This window comes from Anopheles aquasalis, chromosome 2 (genome assembly GCF_943734665.1).
Source record: "Anopheles aquasalis chromosome 2, idAnoAquaMG_Q_19, whole genome shotgun sequence".
NCBI classification, from domain to species: Eukaryota; Metazoa; Arthropoda; class Insecta; order Diptera; family Culicidae; genus Anopheles; species Anopheles aquasalis.
In genome coordinates, this window is record NC_064877.1 from 33,419,834 (window position 1) to 33,444,632 (window position 24,799).

The following is a 24,799-nucleotide window of genomic DNA, read 5'->3' on the forward strand; positions in this document are numbered from 1 at the left end:
GCTTTACTTTGTGTATGTGTGTCTGTGGTCGCACCGTTTTGCATTAGCATTATGTGAATGGCGCTATGTTCGAGGGCAGGACAGAAATGTCATCTATCTCGAGTTGCAGCGGGTGAATGCAGGTCATGGGGAACTTGTATTCGGTGCGATACTAGACACTACTGTCTACTAGACAAACTGCGACGCGTTCGGATTGTAACAAAGGATCTCGGCTTGACTCGGATTGGCTTGGCGTTCGTCTCGGAAACTTCCGAACTGTGAGTGTTATCGAACTCAAGCGAGAGCTACGAAACCGGAGAAACGAGAGATATTCAGAGTGAAACAATTGCTAGCGTGAGAGAGGAGCACAGAGAGAGAGAGAGAGAGAGAGCGAGAGAAGAACGGTCCTTTTCTACTGGATAGCACTTTAAGCAGCATATACAGCCAAAAGTAGCTGATTTGAAGCTTCGTATCGAAAAAAGATCGCACCACCATGCGCCTCCATCGCAATGCGCCCCTTTTCGATTCGTGCGGTTCGGCAGGAGAAACGTGAAAGCTGCTGTTCGGAGCTTTTGAGCGTTTTCCATTCGTCCTTTGATATCCAATAGAGCTATGAACCACGTAAAGTTACGGGAAGCTTTTCCTCGAATGAAACGCCGAACAATCAGTGTCCACTCTAAATTTCACCCAATTGGCAGGATTCGATTGTCTTGACTCAGGTTTCGCTAGCGATAGACTGCACCTGTTTTAGGTTATTGGTAGAAAGCACCATATTTGCAGCAGATAGACAGACTCATTAATAAAAATGATTTAATAGAACAAATGTTGAGATCAGGTTTAAGTTCAGGAATCGATATGCTGAATTCATCGAGCGCGATCATCTTTAGCACAACAATTGCCAAGAGTTGAGCAATTGATTTATTTTTGTTTTGATTTCATATTTTCATTGTGATGCTTTCAAAATAAAACATCTGGATCAAACAACTGGAACGATCGTTGAGAACTGTTGAATACTGAATCTACGTGCTATTTAAGTTCCTTTTAATGATTAGTGGAACGGAATAAACAATCAAACAATAAAAGATATGTTTAAACCTTGTTTTAGAAACAATATCTTGTACACGTAGTTTAACATGCTGTCAGTAATAATAAGAAAAGCATTTCTACTTGTTTCGTTACGAGAAAGTCTCAGAAAAGATATAATTTCGCATGGCATCAACGTAAATTGATGCCTTTAGCAACTTAGTAATTACCTTCTGGAAAGGAGTTTCTAAACATTCGTTTTCGCCCACATTTGCGTTGATTGCATTGCAATAGTCACATCATACTGCACAAATATGGCACAGCTGTTTGGCCGATCAGGTGATGTGTGGAAAGTATTGTGCTTTGAATGAATGATTTGAATAATAACGTCACTGCCTGGTGGAATATTGATCCATCGTTTGTGCAGCTCTTAGAATCTTCGAAAAGAACGCCATTTTCGAAGATGCGACACAATATTTAATCTTCGTTTAACAATTCCTCATCTTTTAAAGCCAGCAAAGAAATATAAAACGGAATGTACATCTTGCTCAACCACCACTAGCGGCAGGGGCACAACATTTCGGATGCGAGAGAATCGCTGCGTCATGAAACACCACCATCGTGCTACAGTTTTACATAACTATTTATGTATGTATATATATATAACTTTAATATAAAATCACATTTATGTTTGTGCACTGGTTTAACAAACTACTGCCGCAGAAATTTGTCTTACAAAATACTGTCATTTCCATTTCGTTGCTCTTAAACCGGTGCTCATGAAGGGGATAGGGGAGAAGTGACAACGAGAAGAAGATAGGAAAGAGGAACCAATGGAGCAATGCTGGAAGGGGGCGGGCGGGGGGCGGTTATGGAGGGTGACGAGGGGTAGTTGATGAAGATGCTTACTAATAGTACAATCTACGGTCTACCAACAGAATGAATTCTATCCGTGTCCACACTGACGTTGTGTCTCGCTTCCAGGCCGGGAAAGATTCTGCCGGCCCCTTGAGTCATGAATGTTTTGTACGAGTTTGTGTTTTCAATTATAAGCTACGCTAAAACTACTGTCCACCATTGTCCTCCCGGGGGTTGGGGGGGGGGGGGGGGGGGAGCTGCTACTGTCCAGTTCGGTGTGGGACGCAGCACGTGCACTCGGTGCGAACTCGGACGTCGCTCGGTCGGTCGGACTTTTATGCTGTCCCCGTACACTCGCTCGTCTCCACTGGCACCAGGGCCAGGCGATCGGTGTGTCGCAGTGTGCAATCGTCGTCGCTCAGCAATCGTCGTCCGTTATCTCGTAGCTACCCCGGAAGTCACTGAGTGGTGTCGCCTGCGTGGTGGAAGGTGTTAGCAGCGATGAACCCTGCAGCGATATTGCGAGCGGCAACGCGGACGGTGTGCAGAGACTGATGGCACCGCGACTGTCCGTCACCGAGCGGTACCGCGGTGGCCGTCCGGATCTGCACAGGAAGAAAGAGAAGAGAAAGAGTGAGGGCCAGTGCCAGGTGGAAAGCCGACGAAAGGAACACGTACCGTTCGCATCTGCAGCGCAGCAGCCGGATGAAGGCGGCCCGGAACGTCCGGTTGAAGATCGTGTAGATGATGGGATTTATCGTCGACGACACGTAGCCCAGCCACAGACAGATGCTGACGATGCGCTCAGGTACTTTGGCCTCGGGCCACGCCGCGAAGATGATGTTCAGGATGAAGAACGGTGCCCAGCAGAAGACGAACGTGAAGAACACCAGCCCCAGGACCTGTGGCCGGTTTCGGGATTGTGGTGACGAAAGTGAGAATTAGTGTCACTACATCGAGCATCAGTTCTAGTTTGAGTTTTTTCTTTTTCGTTTTTACTGCTTCGTTTCCATCGATAACGCTTCGCCAGTGGACAGTTTCCCTTCCCTTCTAGATCACACAGTTACAGCGGCAATTACTGTCACTTTGGTGGTGCTTGTTTTAATAGTGCTCTTGCTATTAGGTACCGGAATTAATCCCTGCGTTTCTTTTAAACGATGGACCCATTCACTTTCGGGAAGTCACACCGCCCCATTTGTTATGCCGTTTTAAATTATAACTAAATACCTTTAAAATGCATCGTTGTATGTAAGTTACTACTTTTAATATTAACTATAACATATTTTTTCTCGAGTTGGAAATGTTAAGTTTGGTGCCTGAAAAGTCCATTTTGCGGGGAGATTTAAAAACCAGTTTTTCATTTGAAGAAAACAGCAGATGAAAATGGTTGTTTGGTTGGTATAAGCTTAAGGCGAAAATGTTACAAAACAAAAAAAAAATCGAAAGGTTCAAAGGTTTAGAAGCGAAGATTTTAACGTTACAGACACAAATCTTTCGGGTACACCAATAACAATGAGAAGATCCAGCTATCACGTGTGTCGTAGACTGAAAGCGAGCACTGACCTAAAAAAAAAACGATGGGATCAAAATGGGATAACAGACGTGATTAACGAGTTTTTTAACATGCTAACGCTCGGCTGCATGTAGCAAAATCTGTAAAACCTTTTTTCAAATCGTCTAAGACAAAATGTTGTCACCTCCGCTGTATACATCCCTTTCTGAATACTACTTGTATGGTTACTGGATTTTTTTTATTGCTGCACAGCACCTTAGTCTTTACGGAGGAATAAAAAAGGGGTAGTTGCCTAAGATGCTTCATAAAAAAAAGATTTCTATCGCTGCAAAATCCGGTTACTACCTGAAAGATAGCAGAAAGTCGTAGCTAACGACAGGCAATACTTTGAACCAGGATGTAATATGTTAAGTTGTAGTTATTAGGCCACATGCATTTATTAAAAAAAAGGAAGAATTAATTCCGGTACTTAATATTTTTTGTACAATTTATCGGGAAGAGCACTGCAAAGGACGACGCATGAGACACGACAGCGAAGGGTGATAAAATATTGGCTAAATGATATTACTCGCTCCTCTGCCGATCTTCACTGAAACACTAACTTCCAGTTACTCGGGCGAACTCCAGGAAATCCAGACGATTCTGCTGATGACCATCACAACGCCTCAGCAACAACCACCTAACATTCCCATGGCCCAAGGGAAGATTCAATTCATTCCGATTCATAGTTAAGGGCGAGCGTCAAACGAGCGTCACGAGAATGAGATCAAACGGGTTATAGCAATCAGATGAATTGTGCTGCATAGCACGGAAATCGTAAAGTGAAACGTTGATGGATACACCCGGTCTCTCTCTCTCTCTCTCTCTAATAAATTGATCAAAAAATATGAACCAGGTACTACACACGACATCCAACATTGGTGCCAAATGATGCATCACCAGCACAAGCAACAATCACGGTAATGCATTATCTTCCGACCGTACGTACGCGACGCGATTGTTCTGAGCCATCAGCTGCCATTACAAACGCATTCCTTTTAGGAATGTCCCTTTGCCCCCTCGCACCCCTTCGGTAGGAGCACTCTTGATGCACAAAAAGCGCGCCAAGTGCAGCGTGATGCACATTCAAATTGGTCTCCACCCAACTGCTCAGCACTCCCACCCACTTTCGGGAACCAAACCGTACGGCAATGGCACAACACATTTCCATGTTCGCTGGTGCTGGTAGCCATGGACACGGTCGCTGGTCTTTGATTGCAGGGGAACCTTTCAAGGCAAAGGGTGCCCACTTGACGATACTGTGATGTACATCGTTTGGTTGACATTTCGTCAACGAAAGTTATTGTATCGTGCACGAACGAAGCATTCGACCCGGGATGGTTCGGAGGAACGGGGATCAAAGGAACCGACCACGACCACTCGACCACTCGTCCTCGCCGGCCGCCACTGAACCGAGTGTCCGCTGCAACGAAGCTGCACATCTTTGATAGCACACGAACCACAATGCATCTCGATCCGTCGAACCGGCAAGCGTCAACGTCGGGGTTGCAAATGTTTCCAAGAAAGCTTGCTCCCATTTACGGGTCGCTTGCTTGGTCTTGCTGGTGGTGCGGTTTGTCTTTGGTTGTGCTGCAGATTGTAGCGCAAGAAGTTCCATCCATCTGCCAATTTGCTGCCGGCCTTTCGCCTACCACCAGGACACTCTCTGACGCTCCTTGAACTCACCGTGGCTTCCGTGGACATCTTTTGGGCGCCTGGTGTCCTGTTTTGAGCCATATCCCCGGAAGTGTGCACGGAATGGAACGGAATTCATCTCTCTCTCTCTCTCTCTCTCTCTCTCTCTCTCTCTCTCTGTCTATGGGGAGAGTCCATCAGAGGAAACTTCTTTAAAAAACCTTCTACCTATTCCAGCTTATCTCATTGTGAACAAAGCACCTTGCCCGGGCTGCCGTATGGATCTGTCTGAATATCCTCCTGACACCCACCGTCACTGCCCTCATCTCCTCCACTCGCTTTTTCCCCACGGGAGCATTCGTTACTGGAACTGACCGACGCCATTTCATTGACGCTTTTGCCTTCGCGTTTTGTGCGGCAAGTTGGCGGCATCGCAAAAAAACAGTCGGCCACCTGGGACACCAGGGGACCAGGTTTCAGTCTTCTACCAACCGGTCTTCCATAGCCACTGACCACTCTAGCAGAGCCGCCCGGGAGCAGCAGCAGCTGAAGCAGCGACGGTTCGCATAAACAGTGTCCATTAATTATGAAGAGTTGATGGTCAGGTGCTGGCTACCGGAGGGGCCCGTAAGTGGGCAGTAAGTTGACCCCAAAAAAAGGTGAAAGGCCGGCGCGTGGAAGGTGGAAAACGGCGAAATGGGCCCACAAAACCCTGTGGCGCCTTTTCGTTATCAGCCGGTTCTTACGTCTCCGGGACCAACCGGACCAGCTATCCGGGGCTCTCCGGCTCCAGATGAATGACGAATGGAATGGGAACATTTAGAAAGTCCGGGAGTCGGGTGGAGTTTCCAGCCGTAGTTCTCGATGGTGCTGCTGCTGCTACTGCAGAGAAAATGGAACCACCGAGGGAACGTGCTGTGTGGGCGAATTGTGTGGAAAGCGTGTGAAAATGGCACAGCATGGCCAGCAGGCCGGTCTGCTGGCCATCCTTTTGCTTTATCTTCTCGAATGAATCATAATGGAACCCGTCGTCTGTCCGTCCGTCCGGACCGCAGCAGCAGATAAGAGTAAGTTCTCGCTCACCGTGAGCCGCATGGTCAGCTGGGCGTCCCATGGGATGGTGAAAAGAGAGAGAGAGAGGGTTTCATCTCCACGATCCGCTTCACACTTTCATCCCGTCCTGCCACCCCTGATGCTGGTGGTCCCAGCTCGGGATTTCCCATGAAATAGGAAGCGTTTGCATCACTGGCATCCCCACCGCACGCGTCGCTGTGGTCAGCGGGCCCCGGTAATACGCTCGGTGAAAAAAGAAAACAGATGATAAGAGTTGAATCGCCCTCGAAAAAAACCACCAGCAAGGAGAACGCTTCGAAGCGTTTCCTGCATTTAGAGGATCCTTGCATTGCCTGGAGCTGGTTGCTGTTGGATCGAACGTAGCGCGACACTTGACCACCACCACCACCAGCACCAAAAAACAAACGATTTCCACTGGAAGCTGGCGCACGAGTATCCCGCAGCCGTGCACTTACCTTGGTCGCCTTCTGCTCGGTTGCGACCGCGTTCGCCGATAGGTTGGTGCGCTTTTTGCTGCCGAGAAACTTCAGATTGAAATTTATCGCCGGCGTCGGTACGCTGTTGAGGTGTATCCGGAAGGAGCAGAACTTTTGGCGCCTCGTTTCCCGCTCGATGCTGTCCGGCGTCTGGGTGCCCTGGTCACACAGGACCGTCGCCGTCGTCCGGTCCCGGGTGCGGCCCAGGTGCTTGCTACCGGCTGTCGAGCCGCCACCACCACCACCGCCGAGGATGGGTCCAACCAGTGCGAGTGGATGGTGGTGCCGGGTGGTAATGGAACCGCCGCCACCACCACTACCGTTCGTCGTGTGGCCAAGATGCGGATGCGAAATGCTGCCCTTGATTGAGCTCATCCTAGTGTGGTCACCATTTTGCCGCACCGGAAATAGAAAGATAAGAGAGAGAGAGAGAGTGAGAGAGAGAGAGAGAGAGAGAGAGAGAGAGATTAAAGGATGCAAAGCAAGTGCTCGGCGGACAGCGGAAATGTGGAAACGTAATTAGCCAAAAACCGGACCCACACCGTTGGGTGCTGGCGTGTTTCTGTCATAAATTAGATCGTCGCGACCTCTGGCAGTAGGACGCGACGCTTTCTTCCATCATTCTGCTTTGTGGCTATCCGTTCGTTCACTTTTTGACTGAACGAAACGGAGTGTCAGGTGCAAAGAGTTTTATAAGGACCTTCTGCCGGAAGTCCAAAGACGCTTGGAAGCTCCAAGCTCCAAGGAATACATACACTGTTGAGTACAGAAGAGAGTTACGTAGATTGGCAGACAGCTTGATTCGACGACGAAAGGCAAAGGTGGCCGGAAGAAACCGGACACGCACTTCCGGTGTGCACAGGATGCTGCCCGAGGGCATCTTAATAACCGAAATGAACCGGGACCGCACCGAGAAAATCAGCAATTCCTACGAGCTGCCGATAGGTTCTCGAAAAAAGGGCACGCCAAGTAGTTCGTAAGTATGAATCGATGAATTCGATGCTCTTCAGCTGCTTCTGGATATTCTGCCATTCTGGATTGAAGGTTTTCCAAGCAGGAACTGGTTCTGGACGGAAAGACAGTTTCTCTGGCAGCCGAACGCACTGCACAACGAACGGCACGGATTGTCCTAAAAAACTTCGGATGCGGAAAGACATGTTTTCCGTCCAAAAACCGCGTCCAATCGTCTTACCTGCTAATCCGGCCAGTCCCGGTACTGGCCGCAACGGTGGTGGTGGTGGTGGTGGTACCGTGCCATCGCCACGGCATGACACTCGGTGTGGACGCATCCAGCGATGACAGTGACGGTGGCGGTGAACGATCGGGGCGCACGTACGATCCCGTGATCGCCGCCTGTGGCTTGTGCTGGTGATGAAGAAGATGCTGCTGCTGCTGATGGTGGTGATGGTTGTTGTTGTTGTTGTTGTGGCCACCGGCAATGATGCTGCTGGTGCTGCTGCTGCCAATAGTGTTGTGGTGGTGGTGGTGGTGGTGTTGGTGGTGGTTGTTGTTGCTGGTGATCCCGGTACCGCCAGTCCCTTTCTTCATCTCTAGCCCCCGGTTCGAGGTGGTGGAACCATCGCTTTGCGAGTTGTTCGAGTGCTTCGAGGACGCCAACCGTCCTCCCAGTCTGCCAGTCAGGAAAGGGTCAAGTAACGGTCAAGAAAGGCGACTTGCGAATGCGAGGAATCATCACCCCGCAACACCGGCTTACCTTCGGAATAGCTCACCCTCCGGATGCTGCTCGAGGAAGCGGGCCTTCTTGCGGAGCAGCTGCACGGTCAGGGCGTACGTCACGACCATCATCACCATCGGGATGTAGAACGCGACCAGCGAACCGAACACGAAGAAGGCCCGGTTGTTGATGACGCACTCGTTCGGACCGGGCATGATGTTGTTCTGATTGATCAACCCTGCAAAACGGGAAATCGCTCCGGATGTGACTCCAACCCTGTGCTTGGTAACGGTGACGGTGACGGTGACGGTGACGGGCTTACCTAGTACGGTGATGGAACTGGACACGAGCATCGCCAGCAGCCACACTAGGACGATCTTGATCCCGGTCAGGCGCTTGGTCGAGTGATGCCGGCTACCGAGCGGATTCCGGATGCCCAGGTAACGGCCCAGACTGATGAAGCACATGTGCAGGATACTGGCCGAGCAGGCCAGCACATCACACGTCACGTAGATGTTGCACCAGGTCACACCGAACGGCCAATAGCCTGAGGGGGAGGAGGGGCGAGAGGGAAACCAAACGGATTGTTGTAGAGCGTTAATGTGGTCGCGATTCGAAGAGGCTGCTCTCGTCGTCGTCGTCGTGCAGCATTCGAAGAGACATTAATTAATTCATTATCTCTTGTTTGCTGATGTTAGAACATCGATTAGTGGAACTTGGCCAATGATCAGAAAGTGTGATATTCACAAACGCGCTGTAGTGTGCATCATCCTCGACAACAAGCCCTCGACGATGAGTGGACTGTTGCAATGCAATTACTTTGCGCAGAACAGCGTACCAACCATACCACCAGACAAGTAGCAATGGTGGCAGTTCTGGGAGGGAGCTGTTGAATTCCTAAGTGTACGCCAAACGCTCAGATCGGACGGCGAGCCATTCTCGGAAGGAACGATGTGCTGATCCAACACAATCCAACCCAGCTAATTTTTGGTCTACCTGTAAACGCCCTTTACCCAGGCCAAAGCGAAATTTGAACCTGAAGGCTGGTGGTTACAAATCTGCTGCCAGTATCCATCAAATTAATATCGCAAAGTGCAGTGTAGTAGGTGCTTCGGTGTAAAATTGGAGACGCCATTGGAATCGAGGATTCATCCCCTGCAAATCCTTTCGAAATACTCTCTCTCTTTCTGTTTCGCTCTTCTTTAGTAGTCCTTTGGTTACTGTAAGGGTGCTAAAGCCGTCGTCGAGCAGAAGTGAATAAATAAACGGAAAACATCTTTCGCTTTCCCTGCCTCTTCCTTTCTCTCTCTCTCTCTCTCTCTCTCTCTCTCTCTCTCTCTCTCTCTTATCTTTTCCTTGGCACACAAACAAACAGTTCCCTGGGGCACATTTCGGGGAGTTGGTTTGTTGATTTGTCATAAGTTTTTGGATCGCAGATTTTCGCGCTCGTCACAGCAGCGACGACATTTTCCTCGTGCCAAAGAGACACGGAGCATGAAGAGAGAGAGAGAGAAAAGGAAAAAGGAAACTGGAGTTGATAAGGAAGGAATTTAATATTTGTCTCGTCACCGGGCACACCAACACACACTACAAACAACACGCTCCGCGTTCGTCGGGTCGGGCAGAGTCGGGCAGATTGCGTAACGTCAGCCAGAGAGCCAAAAAAAGAGACGCGGCTTGTTGTTTGTCAACTCCTCACTACGCTACGTATCCACAATTCCGGTCGCTGTCAACTCGTCCTGTCGCCAAACCGTTAAAGCGATCGTTCCGGACGAGATTCCAAGGTTGGAGGAGAAACGATTAACTCTTAATGCACGCCCGAACTCATCCGGCACTCGGTTATGTAATGGGATGTAAGTGTACGCGTAAATGCAGCGCGAATTGGAAGTAACACAACAACACCATTTTACGGTACTTTATGAGCGAAATGATGCCGGGCGGGACTTCATCGGTTAACTATCCCGTCACCTTGTAATTAGATTGATTGCAACGTCATGGTTCAATCACTTCAACGATGATATCAGGCATATTTTGGTATGTTTCGGTATCGAAAACTTGGGCCAGCCTTATTGAATTATATTGGATAGCCTTATTGGGCCAGCCGTTCGTTTTTGTTATATATCTTTGAAAATTAAAATCCGATCGACTTGAAATTTTCAATATTGCTTTTTTTTTAGGTAAACGCACATGAATATAAAATTTGATTATTAAAAAATGTTAAAGGGAACGAAAAAACGAAAAAAAAAGAAAGTTAATCTTATATGGGTTCGAGGATCAATTGGTCCATTAGTAAATGGTCCTCATAATATTGCGCAATATTCAGTAGTTTCTGGACGGAAGTTTCAATTGATACAGTTGTGTTCAAAATAGTAGCAGTGGGTGGTTCAAAGGCTAAAAAGTAACATAAAATGATATTTCATGTATCCATTTGAAATCTGTTTTTTGTCTATGTAAAAAGGGACGAAAATTAAACAAGAATGCATGGTTTACTTTTTAAAATCAACCCATTATCAAGGGCAATTTTTAAAAAACTTAAACAGTAGCTGTTCGAAAAAGGTTCTGTTATAAAGAAGGTATTGTTTTTTCCACTTCAATTTTTTGTAGAATAGCCTTTATTCTTGATTACACAGGCGCATCGCGTAGACATAGAGCTCCCAAGATGCTGGCGTTAATTTGAAGTGATGAGCCCGGTCGAGATTGGCTGATTGATGAGCTACTGAGGGAAGGTGATGATCGAATGTTTGTTAGTTCATTAACCTGAGGAGGCAGCGATCAGCAACATGGTCGTTGCTTCAAACCGTATTTAACTGAGTTGTATGGCATATACTGCCGAAAAGAACACCGATTTTTTATTGCCATCAGTTGCTAGTCAATTGGTAATGGCAATTGTAGAACATTGGACGAACTTCTATCGATCGATCCCACAAGGTTTGAATCAGAGCGTATTTATCGGTGCTACGAATTTGTCTTCGGCTTTCCACATCATAAAAACATAATGCTCTTCGAATGTTTTGAAATCTCTCTTGCGACATAGTAGCACGAAGCAATGGGACGTCTATGCACGTCTTCATACTTTGTCTACTGTGAAAAATAATATAATGACATGGTTTGCAAACCATTAAAAAAACGAAGCTTGCTGATCAACAACAGCGTATGTGCGTAAGGTTGCCATTTTAATTTTCTGCTCTTTGTCACCTTTTTTTTTGTCATATCTGTTGTTGTTTATTATTACAATCTCTTCAATTGTCGGGGTTGAACCCAGCCGGTGCAAGATCAAGTCCTTCCTCGATGCTATAGAACCGACAAACAGAATTCTGGTTGAAGCTTTGGAGCAAGTTTGCGTTGTACTTGAGCACGTTGTACTGTTCCCTCGCCCGCTACGAACGGTTTATCCGGATTCAGTTGGTTTTAATCCATTTTCTCGTTGATTGTTTGTCCTAAGGTGCCGAAAGGGCTGGTGAAACGCAAATTGCGTTTTGGCGGGAAGGGGACAAACACGGACACAGCCAGTGACACCAGCACGAGATAATCTATTCGAGCTTTCTCCTCTCGGTTCATTCCTACTGGCGTACTGGCAGGGCACTTTGCAGGTCGGTACTTCGCCTAGTCCGCCCATAGTACCTGACATGTTGGCACCACGTAATAATAATAGAACGGTGCGGCACACAGCTCGTCGTCACCTCCGTGCGATCGCCGTGTGGGGAGGGGGGTGGGGGGAAGGGAGGGTTTGATTAATGGATCTAATAATCTGTTCATCCGCCATAACTTTCCGGTCCTTGTGCTGCACGCCACGTGCACTCCGGGCGCCTATCGGTGTTTGGTGCTCAGCGAAAGCAAATAGCAAAAGGAAAGGTAAAAGAAAAGCCAAAAACTCTCTAACTCTCACACACATACACTCATGTGCTGTATACGATGACGGAAAGAAAGTGGAAAAACGATCCACGGGTCCCGCCCACCACCCTTTGACACACATGATTTATGCTGGCACAAAAGGTATCCTATTCTCGTAGCAGCATCAGCAGCAGCAGCAGCAGCAGCAGCAATGTGGTGCCGTTGAAAGCTCACACCAGCGTACGGAACTGTGTAGCAAAGTGAAACGTTTGTCAAATTGTTTTTTTTCCACCGCCACCACCGGCGAGTGGAGTGGCCACACGACACGGTACCCACGGGAACGGTGCCCGTCGGGAAAAGGATGTTTTGAATAGTAAATCGCACTCCACGCGATTCATTCGTCTGGTTTCGAAGGGTTCGACGCAGAGCGTACCGGGCGAGATTTGTTACCGACGGGCACGTACACACTCCTTCCGGACACTCCTTCATCGACAGAGTGACAAATCAGCCAGCTGTGAAGCTCCCTCTTTTTGGAGCGCCCACCCACTCGCTCATCAATTCACTCCAAATTGTGTTCACTCAACACAGAGCAAGCGCTGCCAATTCTTCAGCAACAAATTGCACCCGGTCGCGAGCAAAGGCATGCAGCATGTTATCCAACGGTTCCAATGTAATGTAATCGTGCAACCGTCGGATTGCAACCGCACAACCGCGGTTTTCGTGGCCAAAAATCTGTGCACCGGGTGTTGAGGATCTAACACATCAGGATCGGAATATAAATAATGGGCCATGGGCCTGGAAAGCGGATAGATAGGCGGCAGATGCGCCCATAAATCTTGGTCTCCCCAGGGCGCATCCTTGCAGCAACTTCCCCCATTCCAACGTACCGTCGGTTCACGTGACGGATGGGAAACAGTAAGAGCGCCTTCCACCAGACGATGTCTGACGATTCTATTCCGAAGCTTGGTACCACTGCACCCTTGTTCTGTAGGTCCCGACGCACGAGTTCGGGTTCGTCGCTTGGCCGCCGTGCCCGGAAATGAACGGCTTCCGGGACTCCTGTGGTGGTGATAATGTCATTAATTTTTATCGCACATTTCCTCCCGGGTTCGTATTCGCAGAACCGGAACATTTCCCCATTTGCAACCGGTATCCAACCGTGCAGTCGGCGATGATTTGCTTCGCTCCGTGATTATTTTTTTTATGTTGGGAGTGCGAAAGAAATGCGTGGGATTTGAAGGGAACGTAAAACTGGAGTAACAAACGAAATAGTATTTCATCAAACACAAATACCGGCCGACCGGACTGAACGGCCGTTCGAACGTACTCGACGTATCGATTGTCAGACCAGGGAGTGGCGGGAAAGTCTGTGGACTACATGCCACGTAACACCGGTAAATCGCGCATCGGCTAACCGATTGATTGATATGCAGCCTCATGAATGGTCCATGTGTGGTACAGGAAGTCCAAATTCGGGTGGGGTCCGAAAAATCGGTCCACAAAACACCAAACTTGGCGAGCGGCCAAACCCCGAGCGCAGCGAGGTAGAGATGATTTACCGGTCATGGAATTGGTGGACCCCCGGGTTTTCGTCCCACATCAAAGCGCCTAATGATGATTTGTATCTCTGTCTGATATACACCGTAATTGTGTCTGTCTGTCTGTCTGGATACGTGTGTGTATGTTGGTGTGCTTTCTGGAAAATATTATTCTACCCTCACCCCAGAACACGGACACGGTCCATTTCCGGTTGCGGTGGATCCGTATTTGAATAAATGGTCCGGCGAAACGGCTAACCATTTCGATTTCGAGCGAAATTTGAGGCATCGGAGGGACAGGTTAGAACCGTAATCCGATCGACCGTGGGGTCAGTTCGTCGAGCAAACCGAGCATAAATTATCGTTTGTGCTGCTCAATCTCAGTTGTCGCCTGTTAATAGCCGTTTGGCACATTTGGATGGAACGGGATGCATCGCAACGTGGGAAGCTGCAATGATGGAAGCGAGGATGAAAAATTTTCGATTCCGCAACCACTAACGGCAGAAAACTGAGGCAGTGAGTGTTTGTAATCTGGATACAGTTGTTAGTCATTTAAATGATTCAATACTATGCTTTTCAAGTTTTCAGTAACCGAATCATCGGTTGATTTCAATGTTGACTATTTTTCGTTTTTTATGATTACATTGCTTTCAGATCGATACAATTTGTCATAATTTGACGAATGTTACTGACAAAATCAAGCTAAGCAGTTAAAGTGGAAGGCCCTAAAATCATTATCGACATACAGTATGCAAAAAAAATTTATCCACCCCATGCAAAAAACTTACATTTTGGCTGGTTTTTCATGGAAACCATCGGTTCAAAAATAATAGCATAGTAAAGTAGAATGAAAAACAAAACTATTGATATGTGTTACATTATTTTTTGCTGCAAGTTTCCTTGAGAAATCAGTTAAAATGTAAATTGCTCGCATGGGTGGATAAACTTTTCTTTTCATACTGTAATTCGAGTAATTTTTCAACTACTTTGTATCTAATGGGCTAATATAAATTAAATTCACTGTCAGTCGTTTCGATCCTGACAGTCGAGTTCAAACAATTGACTACGAATAGATCTAGCAGAAACGCTGCAAGGAATGGTTTCCTCGATTTAAGATTCTGTCGTTTGCGAGGATTTCTACAATTTATGTAAATAGTGTGTCAATAGAATGATTTTTCGGTCCAAACCATCATTTGTTGTTCTCAAATTCTCATCAACTGGACTTTAAAGATTATTCTTTTTCTAAATGGTGTCTGCTGATAAGCGGACAAGATTCGAGATATTGAATTTACTATGCTATCTTGCGCTAAGAAGTTTAAAGCTAAAATGATCTTTCAGAACAATAATTTGGCGTTTGGAAGCACACGTTTGCGATTTCCTTACTCGAATTTGAACCAAAAAATTAAGAAAAGCCATTGAAAACCAATAAAAACTCAATCTAAATCAGTTGATACAATAATAAAGCCCACAAAATTTACGAGCAATGCATACTCGAGAGAATTTTAGGTTTTCATTCTGTAATCAGCGATCTTCAATTTTCTTATGCCTGTTTTGTGTGTTCAAACGCTTTTCATCCAAACACATGGCACACATGCTTCATATTTGAAACACATTACCCCATATGAACGAATGAACTCAGCGCAACGTACTTAACAATAGAATATGTTCCAGAAACATTTGAAAAGAACTTGTGAGTAACATTTTCGGCTAGAAACTTACCAAGAAATCCCGGTATCGCTCCCAGCGGCATCACGAACAGGCTCACCAACAGATCGGCGATGGCGAGCGACAGCAGGAAGTAGTTGGTGACGTTCTGGAGCTTCCGATCGAGGGCAACCGCCAGGCAGACGAGTATATTGCCGAGCCCGCCGGCAAAGATGAACAGGATGACAAACAGAAAGCTCCACTCGTACCGTCCAGCGGCGTCCGCATTGATAACGCCACCGGCGACGGCAGCGGCCATCTGCAACTCATCCAGCAACCGTGTCTGGTTCCAGCCGACCGACGACAGCGAGGCAAGTGGATCGATCGCACCCGGCCACTGATCCACGGCCAGCAGGTTCTGTAGCACTTCGACACTCATCCAGCACTGTAACGGTTCGAGCAGGGACGCGTTCAGACCCTCGAACGCTTCGTTCTCGAAGAACGCGGCCGAGGAGTGAGGAGGACCGAGCGTCCCCGCCACCGTCGTCCCATTTCCACAGACCAACCGGTGGCGGGCCGTGACGTTGAGCACATCCGACGTGTTCCAGCAGTCACGCCCAAGGAAGGGCCGATCGGAATCGGTCGGTCTCGAGTCGAGCAGCTGGACCGCTAACCGTGGCAGCTGCACGATCAGTTCGGACACTGGTTGCAGCACTTGGCGAGCGACGAGCGTTACGTTGTACGAAGCGGACACTTCACAAGCGGCCGGGCCACCCCCGTTGGGTCCCAGCTTCCAATCACCACCGGCGAGCGGCCCGAACTCATCCGGTACACACTCGTACAACGCATCGTTCCAGTGTACGTCATCCGGATGCCGGATCGAGCCACCGGTTAGCAGCGAGTGCAGTCCACACCTGAAGCTCTGATAGCACTGGGTGACCAACCGGTAAAGGCCAGCCGTCAGTTGATCGGGACTGTCGTCGTCGTCGTCGTCGTCTTCGCCAGTCTCCGATGCTCGTACTCTCAGGGCAGGAGATGGCGATGATGGTGACGCTGGCGGTGGTGTTGCTTGTGACAGTTGGGCGTGACTAGCGAGACGACACAGCACGTCCGGACCCCAGAGCAGGGTGCTGGCGTTACTGCTGTAGCTGGCACACGACACCAGGTAGCGGAAGGTTTGCCAGTGATCACACCATCGCCAATCGGGAATCCAGCTACTTCCCATCGCTACCACACCCGGTTTCTCGTGGTGAACAGTAGCCCTACACTGCCGACGCGGACGCCAGCTCACTAGAATCCGAAGTCGCGCTTGGCACCGGCTCTCTTGGCTCTCTGCCAACCGCGGCCATTATCCATTCTGATGCCCTCTGCCAACGAAGGGCCCTGTAACGAAGGGATCCCCAAAAGGGATGATAAATATTTAAATTGAAATTGCATGCTGGGCGCCAGACGAGGGCACTAATGTATGCGCGAACATTATGCAACAGTTCATCCAGCCAGCCAGTCCATCCAGTTTGCAGCACACTACGACGCCAACGCCACGCCATTGCAAGAACGCGGCAATGCAATTCAATAAGAGGCAATCGCGGAACCATGAACCAACGATTGCACCATCGCCCATAGCTTTGGCTTTTGATTTCGTGGCCAGCATCGCAAACGGCAGCAGAAGCTGATTCTGGTTGGTTTCTCAGGCGTTGATCTTTTGTAGAATGCTGCTGTCTTTCGCTGCGCGTCACTTGGCATTCATTTGCATGTAATTTAATTTGATTGATTTCAGGGAAAGTGATCCTGGTAATATTTTACTTGCGGTGCGGCATGCGGATTGAATGTCAATTACGGTTTCAGCCGCACGCGGAAGTATGTCCCGTTTATTTGATATTTTTAGTAATCTTGTGCGCATTATTTGCAGCACCTCAAGTTTGCTCCAGATAAATTAATTCGAATAAAAGCATTTAACCAAACATATAGATACGACCGCGATTTTTAGATGTAACACTGATCCTATAGAAAAGCAGAAATGTACCACTGATCCGATCAAATCATTTCCCTCAAAATTCTCGTAGTACTTTCCGCTCTCCTCGCTGTTGGAGAATGCCTCTGCACTGCTGTTATTAAAACAGCAGATAACCAACGGCATGGTTTCTTCCCTCAACGTCTCTTTCATTCAGTGGAACTCAATGTAACATCGTTCCAGGTAATTCCCATGTCCTTAAGACACCGGCAAGCTGTTGGTAAACTCAACCAGGCCATGAATGCTGCCCCTTTTCCAACCATTGTTTTGTGGCTGTCTAGGTGCGTTTGGTAGGTACTGTTCTTGGATCTATTGGACATAACGTTACAAGAACATGTAAGCGAGAACTGTACTGGAACTAGTTTTTTTTTTAACATATATAAGGACGGACGAGCCGAATTTTTATTAACAATTAACAAAGAAAAAAGTGGGGTAGGAAATTTCCTTCACTACCCATCGCCATATCCCGGGCTTGCTCGGTTGTGTATAGGCTTAATGAGCCTGCTTTCGCGATCGCGATCTGTATCGGTGGTGCCGAGTGCCTCTTTCGATGTGCATCTTTCGATGGCAACAGGTTGTACAGGTTGCAGGTGTGCATTACTGGAACTAGTTAAGTAATGTTAAATTATCTCTTCGTATGAAGCAAATTGAGTCTGAACTACATGTTTGGAACAAAACTGATTTCTGATCGGTTCTTTTGCCTTTCGTAGCATTCACCCCACGCTCTAGTACTTTGCTCTCTCAACTCATCTCCGAGCAGCACCTTCCCCGATCAAAGCATTGTGAAACAAGCGGAAACGAATTCTTCGCCCTTTCGTCGATGATCCGATACATAACAGCTGCCCTAGTTTTGAGCCGCCACTGACCGCCAAGAGCTCAAACCAGTACCATTCCGGTTTGTTTCATTTTCGACCAGCCATTCAAATGTGGTCGAACATGTTTACATCTTTGGAAATTCAATTAAAACAACAATACGATGGCACCATATTTCCATATTCCGAAAGCTGACCTCACAATTACTCGCGGTTAGGTGCTATTAAGGGTGAGCTTGATAGCTTTTTCAGCTCAATGGCAAAATCAGCGCCACCCTCGAACGGGCACCACAGCTGACGGTAGAAACGTATCATGCATTTTGCAGCCCGCCAGTGCCACCACAGCCGGATACGCACCGCTGGATGAAGCTGGGTGTCAGTGGCAAAACCGCGAAACTGCAATATGCAACGCTACGTCTCGTCTGCCATGGGCTGCCAGATCGTAGCCACCGCAAACCACGCATGTAGAAGGGAAGGCAAAGAAGGAGAACGGATTGGAGGGAGATGAGGAAGGGATCCATATAGACCCGGTTTGTTACAAATCGATCGATGATGGGCTGCTGCTGCTGCTGCTGCTGTTGCACCCGTTTACTCGCCGTGTGCTTCCCGTGTTGACTGTCGAACGAGCGCTCGCGATGGAGTAATACGAGACGCAACGAGACGGCATCGTGGAGTGCGTGGACCCGAGGTGGGGAAAAGCGGTGGACCAGGGCAATGGAAATCTCGGATTTGTAACCGCGAACCACCACCACATTACGCAGGCCGGGCACGATCGGCGCAGGTGGATGCCGAGCTAGTTCCACACGACCCGGCCTACCCGGGGTAGTGTCCACAATGGGTACAAAGTGGTAACATAACCGCAGATTACCGGTGATGGACAGTGCGGGATAGTACGGGCCCTCCCTCGACCTGGTGCAATGGAGCTCACGCTAAGGCAATGCCGCGAGCCGGCGTACGTTGTGTAACGAGTCCGCTCGAGTTTCGAGCGGATGCTACCGAGACCTTCGAGGCACTTTCGAGACCTTCGAGGCAGTAAGGTACACCGTTGCACCGTGTGGCCGAGTGAGCATCTTTGGATCTTCGCTCAGGTCAGTCATAAATGTGCAGCATAATTATTCCGACACCACAGCCAGCTCTGAATCCGGTATCTGGACACCGTCGGAATCGTAATATCAAGGCACTCATACACCTGATCCCGGGTTCTCAAGTAGTCCGTGGAAGATGCGAACCGTTGGTCGCTGAAGTGGCAAATGTGGCTCGAGTTGCCGGTTTGTGGTTGGAATGGTTTGAGCCAGTTGTCATAGAAGGATCCAGTACGCAACCGGGCCGATTCGATGAAAATCACATTGGACAGAGTGCTAGTTGGTGCTGTTCTGTTCCATTACATTCATACTACATGATTGATAAAAACCGTTGATGATAAAAGGAAAGCGGTCAAAATGTCAATGTCTAGTGTTTGCACTGATCTAAACATCATTATCTACTGCATACATGCATTGCATACATACAGAGTTGTTTAGTTGCTGCTACACATTCCACGCTACCGGAAAGTGTCTGCTAAAGTGCAGTTTGCTGAATACCAGTTACTGTAAATAAAATAAATATGAAATCAAAGGTAAAAGTTATTTCTACCTTTGACCTAACACACCGCACTACAATGCCCCCGGTAAAGCTGTGGAAATCGAATTCAATCTCCTGCGTAATGGAGAAGCAAGTGAATGTGGGAGGACCTATCGTGTGTAACTGGAATGTTTGAGTTCCATTCAATGCTTTACGTAGTACTACCGGGGAATGTAGCAGTTTGTCCAGGGCAAATGCTATTTGTGGCAGTCTGGCGGGGGTACTGTTTTCCAATTAAAACATGCTCTTTTTCCCTTTGTACAGACATATTGGCACAAAATGTACCAGAGGCCTAGAAAAAGACTCTAAAGATAATTCATGCATCCGGTTTTGACAATAGGCAAACTAAAACAAAAACAAAAAGGCTAATAGTTTCTCTCTCTAATTTCGACCATTTCTAGGCCTAACATCTCATTGTGTGGACGGTGGACCCAATTTTTAACCCAATATGGTGTTAGCTTTTTTACTCTCTAGACAAGGGATTACATAAACCAGAAGGAATTCTAGTACCAGTTTAATGCTTGCTCCGGGCTCTCTTCGTACGATCGAACGAACCTTCGAATGCCAACCTTCTTAACAATCAGTCAGCATCTGCTCGAGTCCATGCTCCGAGTGAACATAAGGTGAACCCTGGTGAACGGTATCCAGGATGTTCTGTGGCTCCAATTTCCACACCCAAAGTACACCTCTGCCAGCTCGAGCCTACAACCAGGCGGAATGTTATCTCGCTCCCCCTTTCCCAAAACGCAAAAGATATCTATGTGTGTGAATGTTAAAAATCATTGGATCGCCTGTCCCTGTAATTGAATGTTAGTAATCTCCCACGCTCACTGCAATTTTATGACGAAAAGCGATCGATTCGGTTCACAATTGAATTGGCTGCTGGTTGCAGGCGTTCCAATATCGATCAACGTGGGCAGCAATTTCACAACCATTCTTTTTCACAATCCACCCTGGGCTGCATCCACAGCGTGCAGCACCGTACAGGTCGATTCGTGCAGCTCGTCCAGGATCTAGTAGGACCTTTGAGCTACCGGGTGGACATGATTGGCATTCCGGATGCTGGATCAATTGAATTGCAATCTTGAAATCTAAGCAACGATTGCTGACAAACGATTGGAGCGGAATCTTCTGGCTTTACCCTCGGTAAAAAGGCATCGAGCATGGTTCTGGAAGATGTGCAAGCAAGATAAATAAACATAGTCTCCGATTGGCAGGCTCTATACACAAGCAGAGGGTACGCTAGAAGTGGCTTGGCTTTCGCTAGCTCGTACACATCAGGACTTGAAGGGAGGCCATTGACTATTGAATACCGAGGGACAATCAAATGTAGAACATGCTTCGGATTCCCTTCAGCTTCACCGCCACCGAATGTACAGCAACGTTACTTCAACGAGAGGGAGGGGTTTACAATAGCTTCCAAGTACACCGTACCGACTCTACTCATCCGGTTTTCGGGAGCCAAGGCTTCGAGCGGTTTGTAAGTTTGTCCGCAACACGAACTGGGTCTCCCTAACTGGCACCAACCAAGGGCGTAAAGGCCGAGAACCCTTCTACGGACGGCTAGCGAGCTCCAAACCCTTGTCTTTTGCGATTAAAATTTCATCGAGCATCGAGGGAACATCCACGGGAGCCCTAATCCTCGACACACAATGAAGCTGTTCTGTTCTTCCTGGAGCGGGATACGGGAATCGGTTGACGCTTCTTTGTGTTCAACTCAGTCAATCAATCCAGTCAAACGATCGCGTACTGTCTGTTCGCTGTCAGGATTTTCATTAGCAAACGCTGCCAGACCGTATTACCATGGATGACGGTCAGCTGGTTCGCTCCGGCTTATCGTCTGGGGGGTAAAAGCCAAAGAAAATAAACGACGACGCGAACATCAGTTCATTGAGAGTTGTGTTCTCTGATCAACCATCCAAAAGCCGGAGCCTTTACCGGTCACGGTCAATCGGTGCACGGTGTGCGAACCAAAGAAAAAGACCCCAAACCGTAACCGTACCGTAAAACGGACCCAGGGCCAGGGCCTGGCGAGTGATCGATTCGCAAAGATTGCTGGCCGCGTACCGCATAGAACAAAGAACTGTCGGCACCGGATATTCAGAACCCTCGCGAAGCGGGAGCAGCGGCTGAAGAATGTTGAGCATATGCTGAATGCTTCGATCGAATCGCACCCGAACGAAACGAAACGGGCGTACGAACGAAAAACCTTGCGAAATCCCCACCCCACCGGGACGGTATTCGGTGGATGCCCGTGCCAAGGAATCATTGTCGGCTATTATCGGGCGCAATAATCAGAGTTAATTGTGTAGAAAATAGGATTTCATCGTTACGGGATAGGGATCGGGGAGGGGTCGGACTGGGGCAGGCCCCTCTCACCAAACAATCCTAACGATACGCCATCGGATAAGGATACGTCGGAGCGAGAGAATGACTTTTAGAGACCAGAACCAGAACCAGAGCCGAAAATCGAATCGAAGGTCACTGGACTAAACTGTGTACCCTCATCTGCGACTGTCTGATGCCGCTTCGGACTATCATTCCGTCCATCATTCCAAGTGTTTTGCGCGAAACACAGCACCGGCATTGTCTGATTGCATATTAGCAATCGAGCATACCCAGTCGAAGAATGTGCGGAAATATTCGCAATAACGGGAGGCAGCAGCTTCGAACCACCATCTAGAACCGAAATTGGAGCAAAACTTATGATGCCCCTTACACCGAACGGACTTTGGTCGTCTATCGAGCCCAGTGGCCCTTCTCCCAGGCGCTAGCTACTGCATGACAGCTGTTTGTGGTCATTAGCAACCGGCATCGGATTCCTCACCTCAGTCAGGAGCATTAATCAATGGTTAACAATCGATCGAGCCCGCGCAAGAGGGCTACTTGAAACGGGCGCAGCTGAACGCAAACAAACTGTATCTACAGCTGCAACCACGATAACGACCTGCCACCGCATGTGCAATGCAGGCGCCACGATAAGCGCCACCGCCATTGTGAATACGCCTCGGTGGACTGTGCTGAATTTCACACTTACACGGCTTGGCTTGTGTGGCTGGCTGGACTGAACTGAACTGGCACACTCTCTGAACCGAAGCGAATAATCTTCCAGAATCAATTACGGACACATTTGTCACGCGCTCACTACCTTACGCACGGTTGCACCGCTACGGACTACTAAATACACCGACAAAACGTTGGTTGAACAGCTCCAGTCGAAGTTTTAGACTCTACTGGTCAGACACAGGTCACTGGAATGCTTTCGACGACGCCAGCGACGGATTAATCACCCTCCCGGTAGTGGTGCACTTGCATTCCATTCGCTGTCACGGAACATGCACTACATTTTCACACCAACTCACACCACACATATACACCACCGGCCCACGAGTGGTTGAGAATAAGTGGAATTTTGATTGAAAAGGGTGACGAGATTCTGCACTCGATGCGGTTAGATCCTGTCCACCAGTTGTGTCCGGTACAAATGGGGTTCACCGAGACCACTACACCACAACACACCGATTGCACCTAATGCACCCAAACTTGAAGAACACGGACATGGACACGGACACTGACATCACTTCGTCGTCATCGTCGAGTGCCGGCTCGCCAGAAGATCGCCACCGGTTCGACCTCCTGCGGTGCGGGGCTGACCTGCCCGAACCCGAAACGACAAAATGCACTCACTTATCACTGGGAAGCAGCAGCAGCACACAATTGATAATAAATCACCGGCACCGTGCTAGCAAGATGCTGATCACACTGCACACTGTCGGTGCACTTTACTCTCACTGGCACAACAATGCAGTTGCACACACAAGGACACGTATACGAAGACAAACACATGGGAATGCTACACCAGTTGACAGCTGCATTTCGGTCGCTGTCGCAGCACCGTTGATGTATCCTTTATGTAATCCATCTTCAGCAATCATATGCAAAAGCCATTAGTGCTCTCTACAGCTCTACAGCAGCAGCAGCAGCAGCAGATCAGAAAACGTATGCCATTGAAATCTGCTTTACGTTGGCTTGCACACACGTTGCAACTCCGCTTGCACTTGTCGATCACGGACCAACGTACACTATTGCACGCTGAGCACTAACAACACTGGCACTTTAGTTCAGTGTAGTGGTTTCCTTTCTTGAGCGTAACCAAGCGCCACCTCGCCCCGAAGATTGCTGATGAGACACTTTGAGGCCGGCAGGTGAATGGGACGCGATGCGTTCGCAACCTTGCAACCGGATGCCCGCTGCGAATGGCACGTGCCGCCAGTGCCAAACCACGGATCACCACAGATCACCTCGAACTCGTCTGGCGTCTTGAGGAACGTCCGAACCGATGCACGCTCGAAAGGCCACTCGCGTGTTCGCGCTGGGGCACCTATTGCCGGGCGCCAACTGCAAACACTCACCCGGGACACTCACCGGCGGTGCTCTCGTACACTCTCGGCTTCGGTCGCGCTGTCGGCACTACCGTGTACTAACGACTTCCCCGCGGCCGGCCAGTACGCTTGGCATGTGTGCCGGTAGACGATATCGACGGCAAAAAAAGGCAATCTGGAAACCGCCACGGGAGCACGGGATGGAAGAGGATCTATGCCGATCGGTGAGCGACGATCGGCCGTTGTAGGATTTGTTTCGAAGTTCGAAGTGTTTTCAGGTGAGGCAGATCTTACTTAGAGAAGTAACTGAAGTTAATTCGGGGTTCAAGAAGGTTTATTTATGAAGGTTTTTTTTTCTAAAAACCCATTTGACTTTATTCCTTTACTGGAGTGTCATACTAAGCTAAAAGTTTGCAAACCTATTTAGTTATATTTTGCCGAAGATTTGTTACAAACTACTTCATGGCACTTTTGCAATGCATCTTTTGCAGTGCTTCATGCAAAAATATGGTCTGAGATGTACAAATCGATATTCTTCTGGTAGATAATAAGTTAATCCAGCCAACTCCGTCAAGATATTATTGAATTTCCATTTTTGATGGCATTTTGAAGTTAGAAAAGTGATGATTTGTACGAACTATCGAGTTCTACAAAAAAGTATCAAAAATGTTATTTACGAAAACTTAATA

General features: G+C 48.2%; 1 protein-coding gene across 1 annotated transcript; it reads right to left on the bottom strand.

The window, feature by feature from the left end:
• Window positions 1-1,627: 1,627 nt before the first annotated feature.
• LOC126570347 (tyramine/octopamine receptor) lies at window positions 1,628-24,050 on the bottom strand. The gene is made up of 8 exons (XM_050228042.1): window positions 22,877-24,050; window positions 15,361-16,668; window positions 8,595-8,819; window positions 8,312-8,510; window positions 7,790-8,227; window positions 6,577-6,973; window positions 2,539-2,762; window positions 1,628-2,465 (listed from the first exon to the last, which is right to left on the bottom strand). Exons 2-8 carry the CDS (start codon window positions 16,508-16,510, stop codon window positions 2,279-2,281), a joined length of 2,820 nt encoding a protein of 939 aa, XP_050083999.1. The 5' UTR covers window positions 16,511-16,668; window positions 22,877-24,050; the 3' UTR covers window positions 1,628-2,278.
• Between the last annotated feature and the right edge of the window lie 749 nt (window positions 24,051-24,799).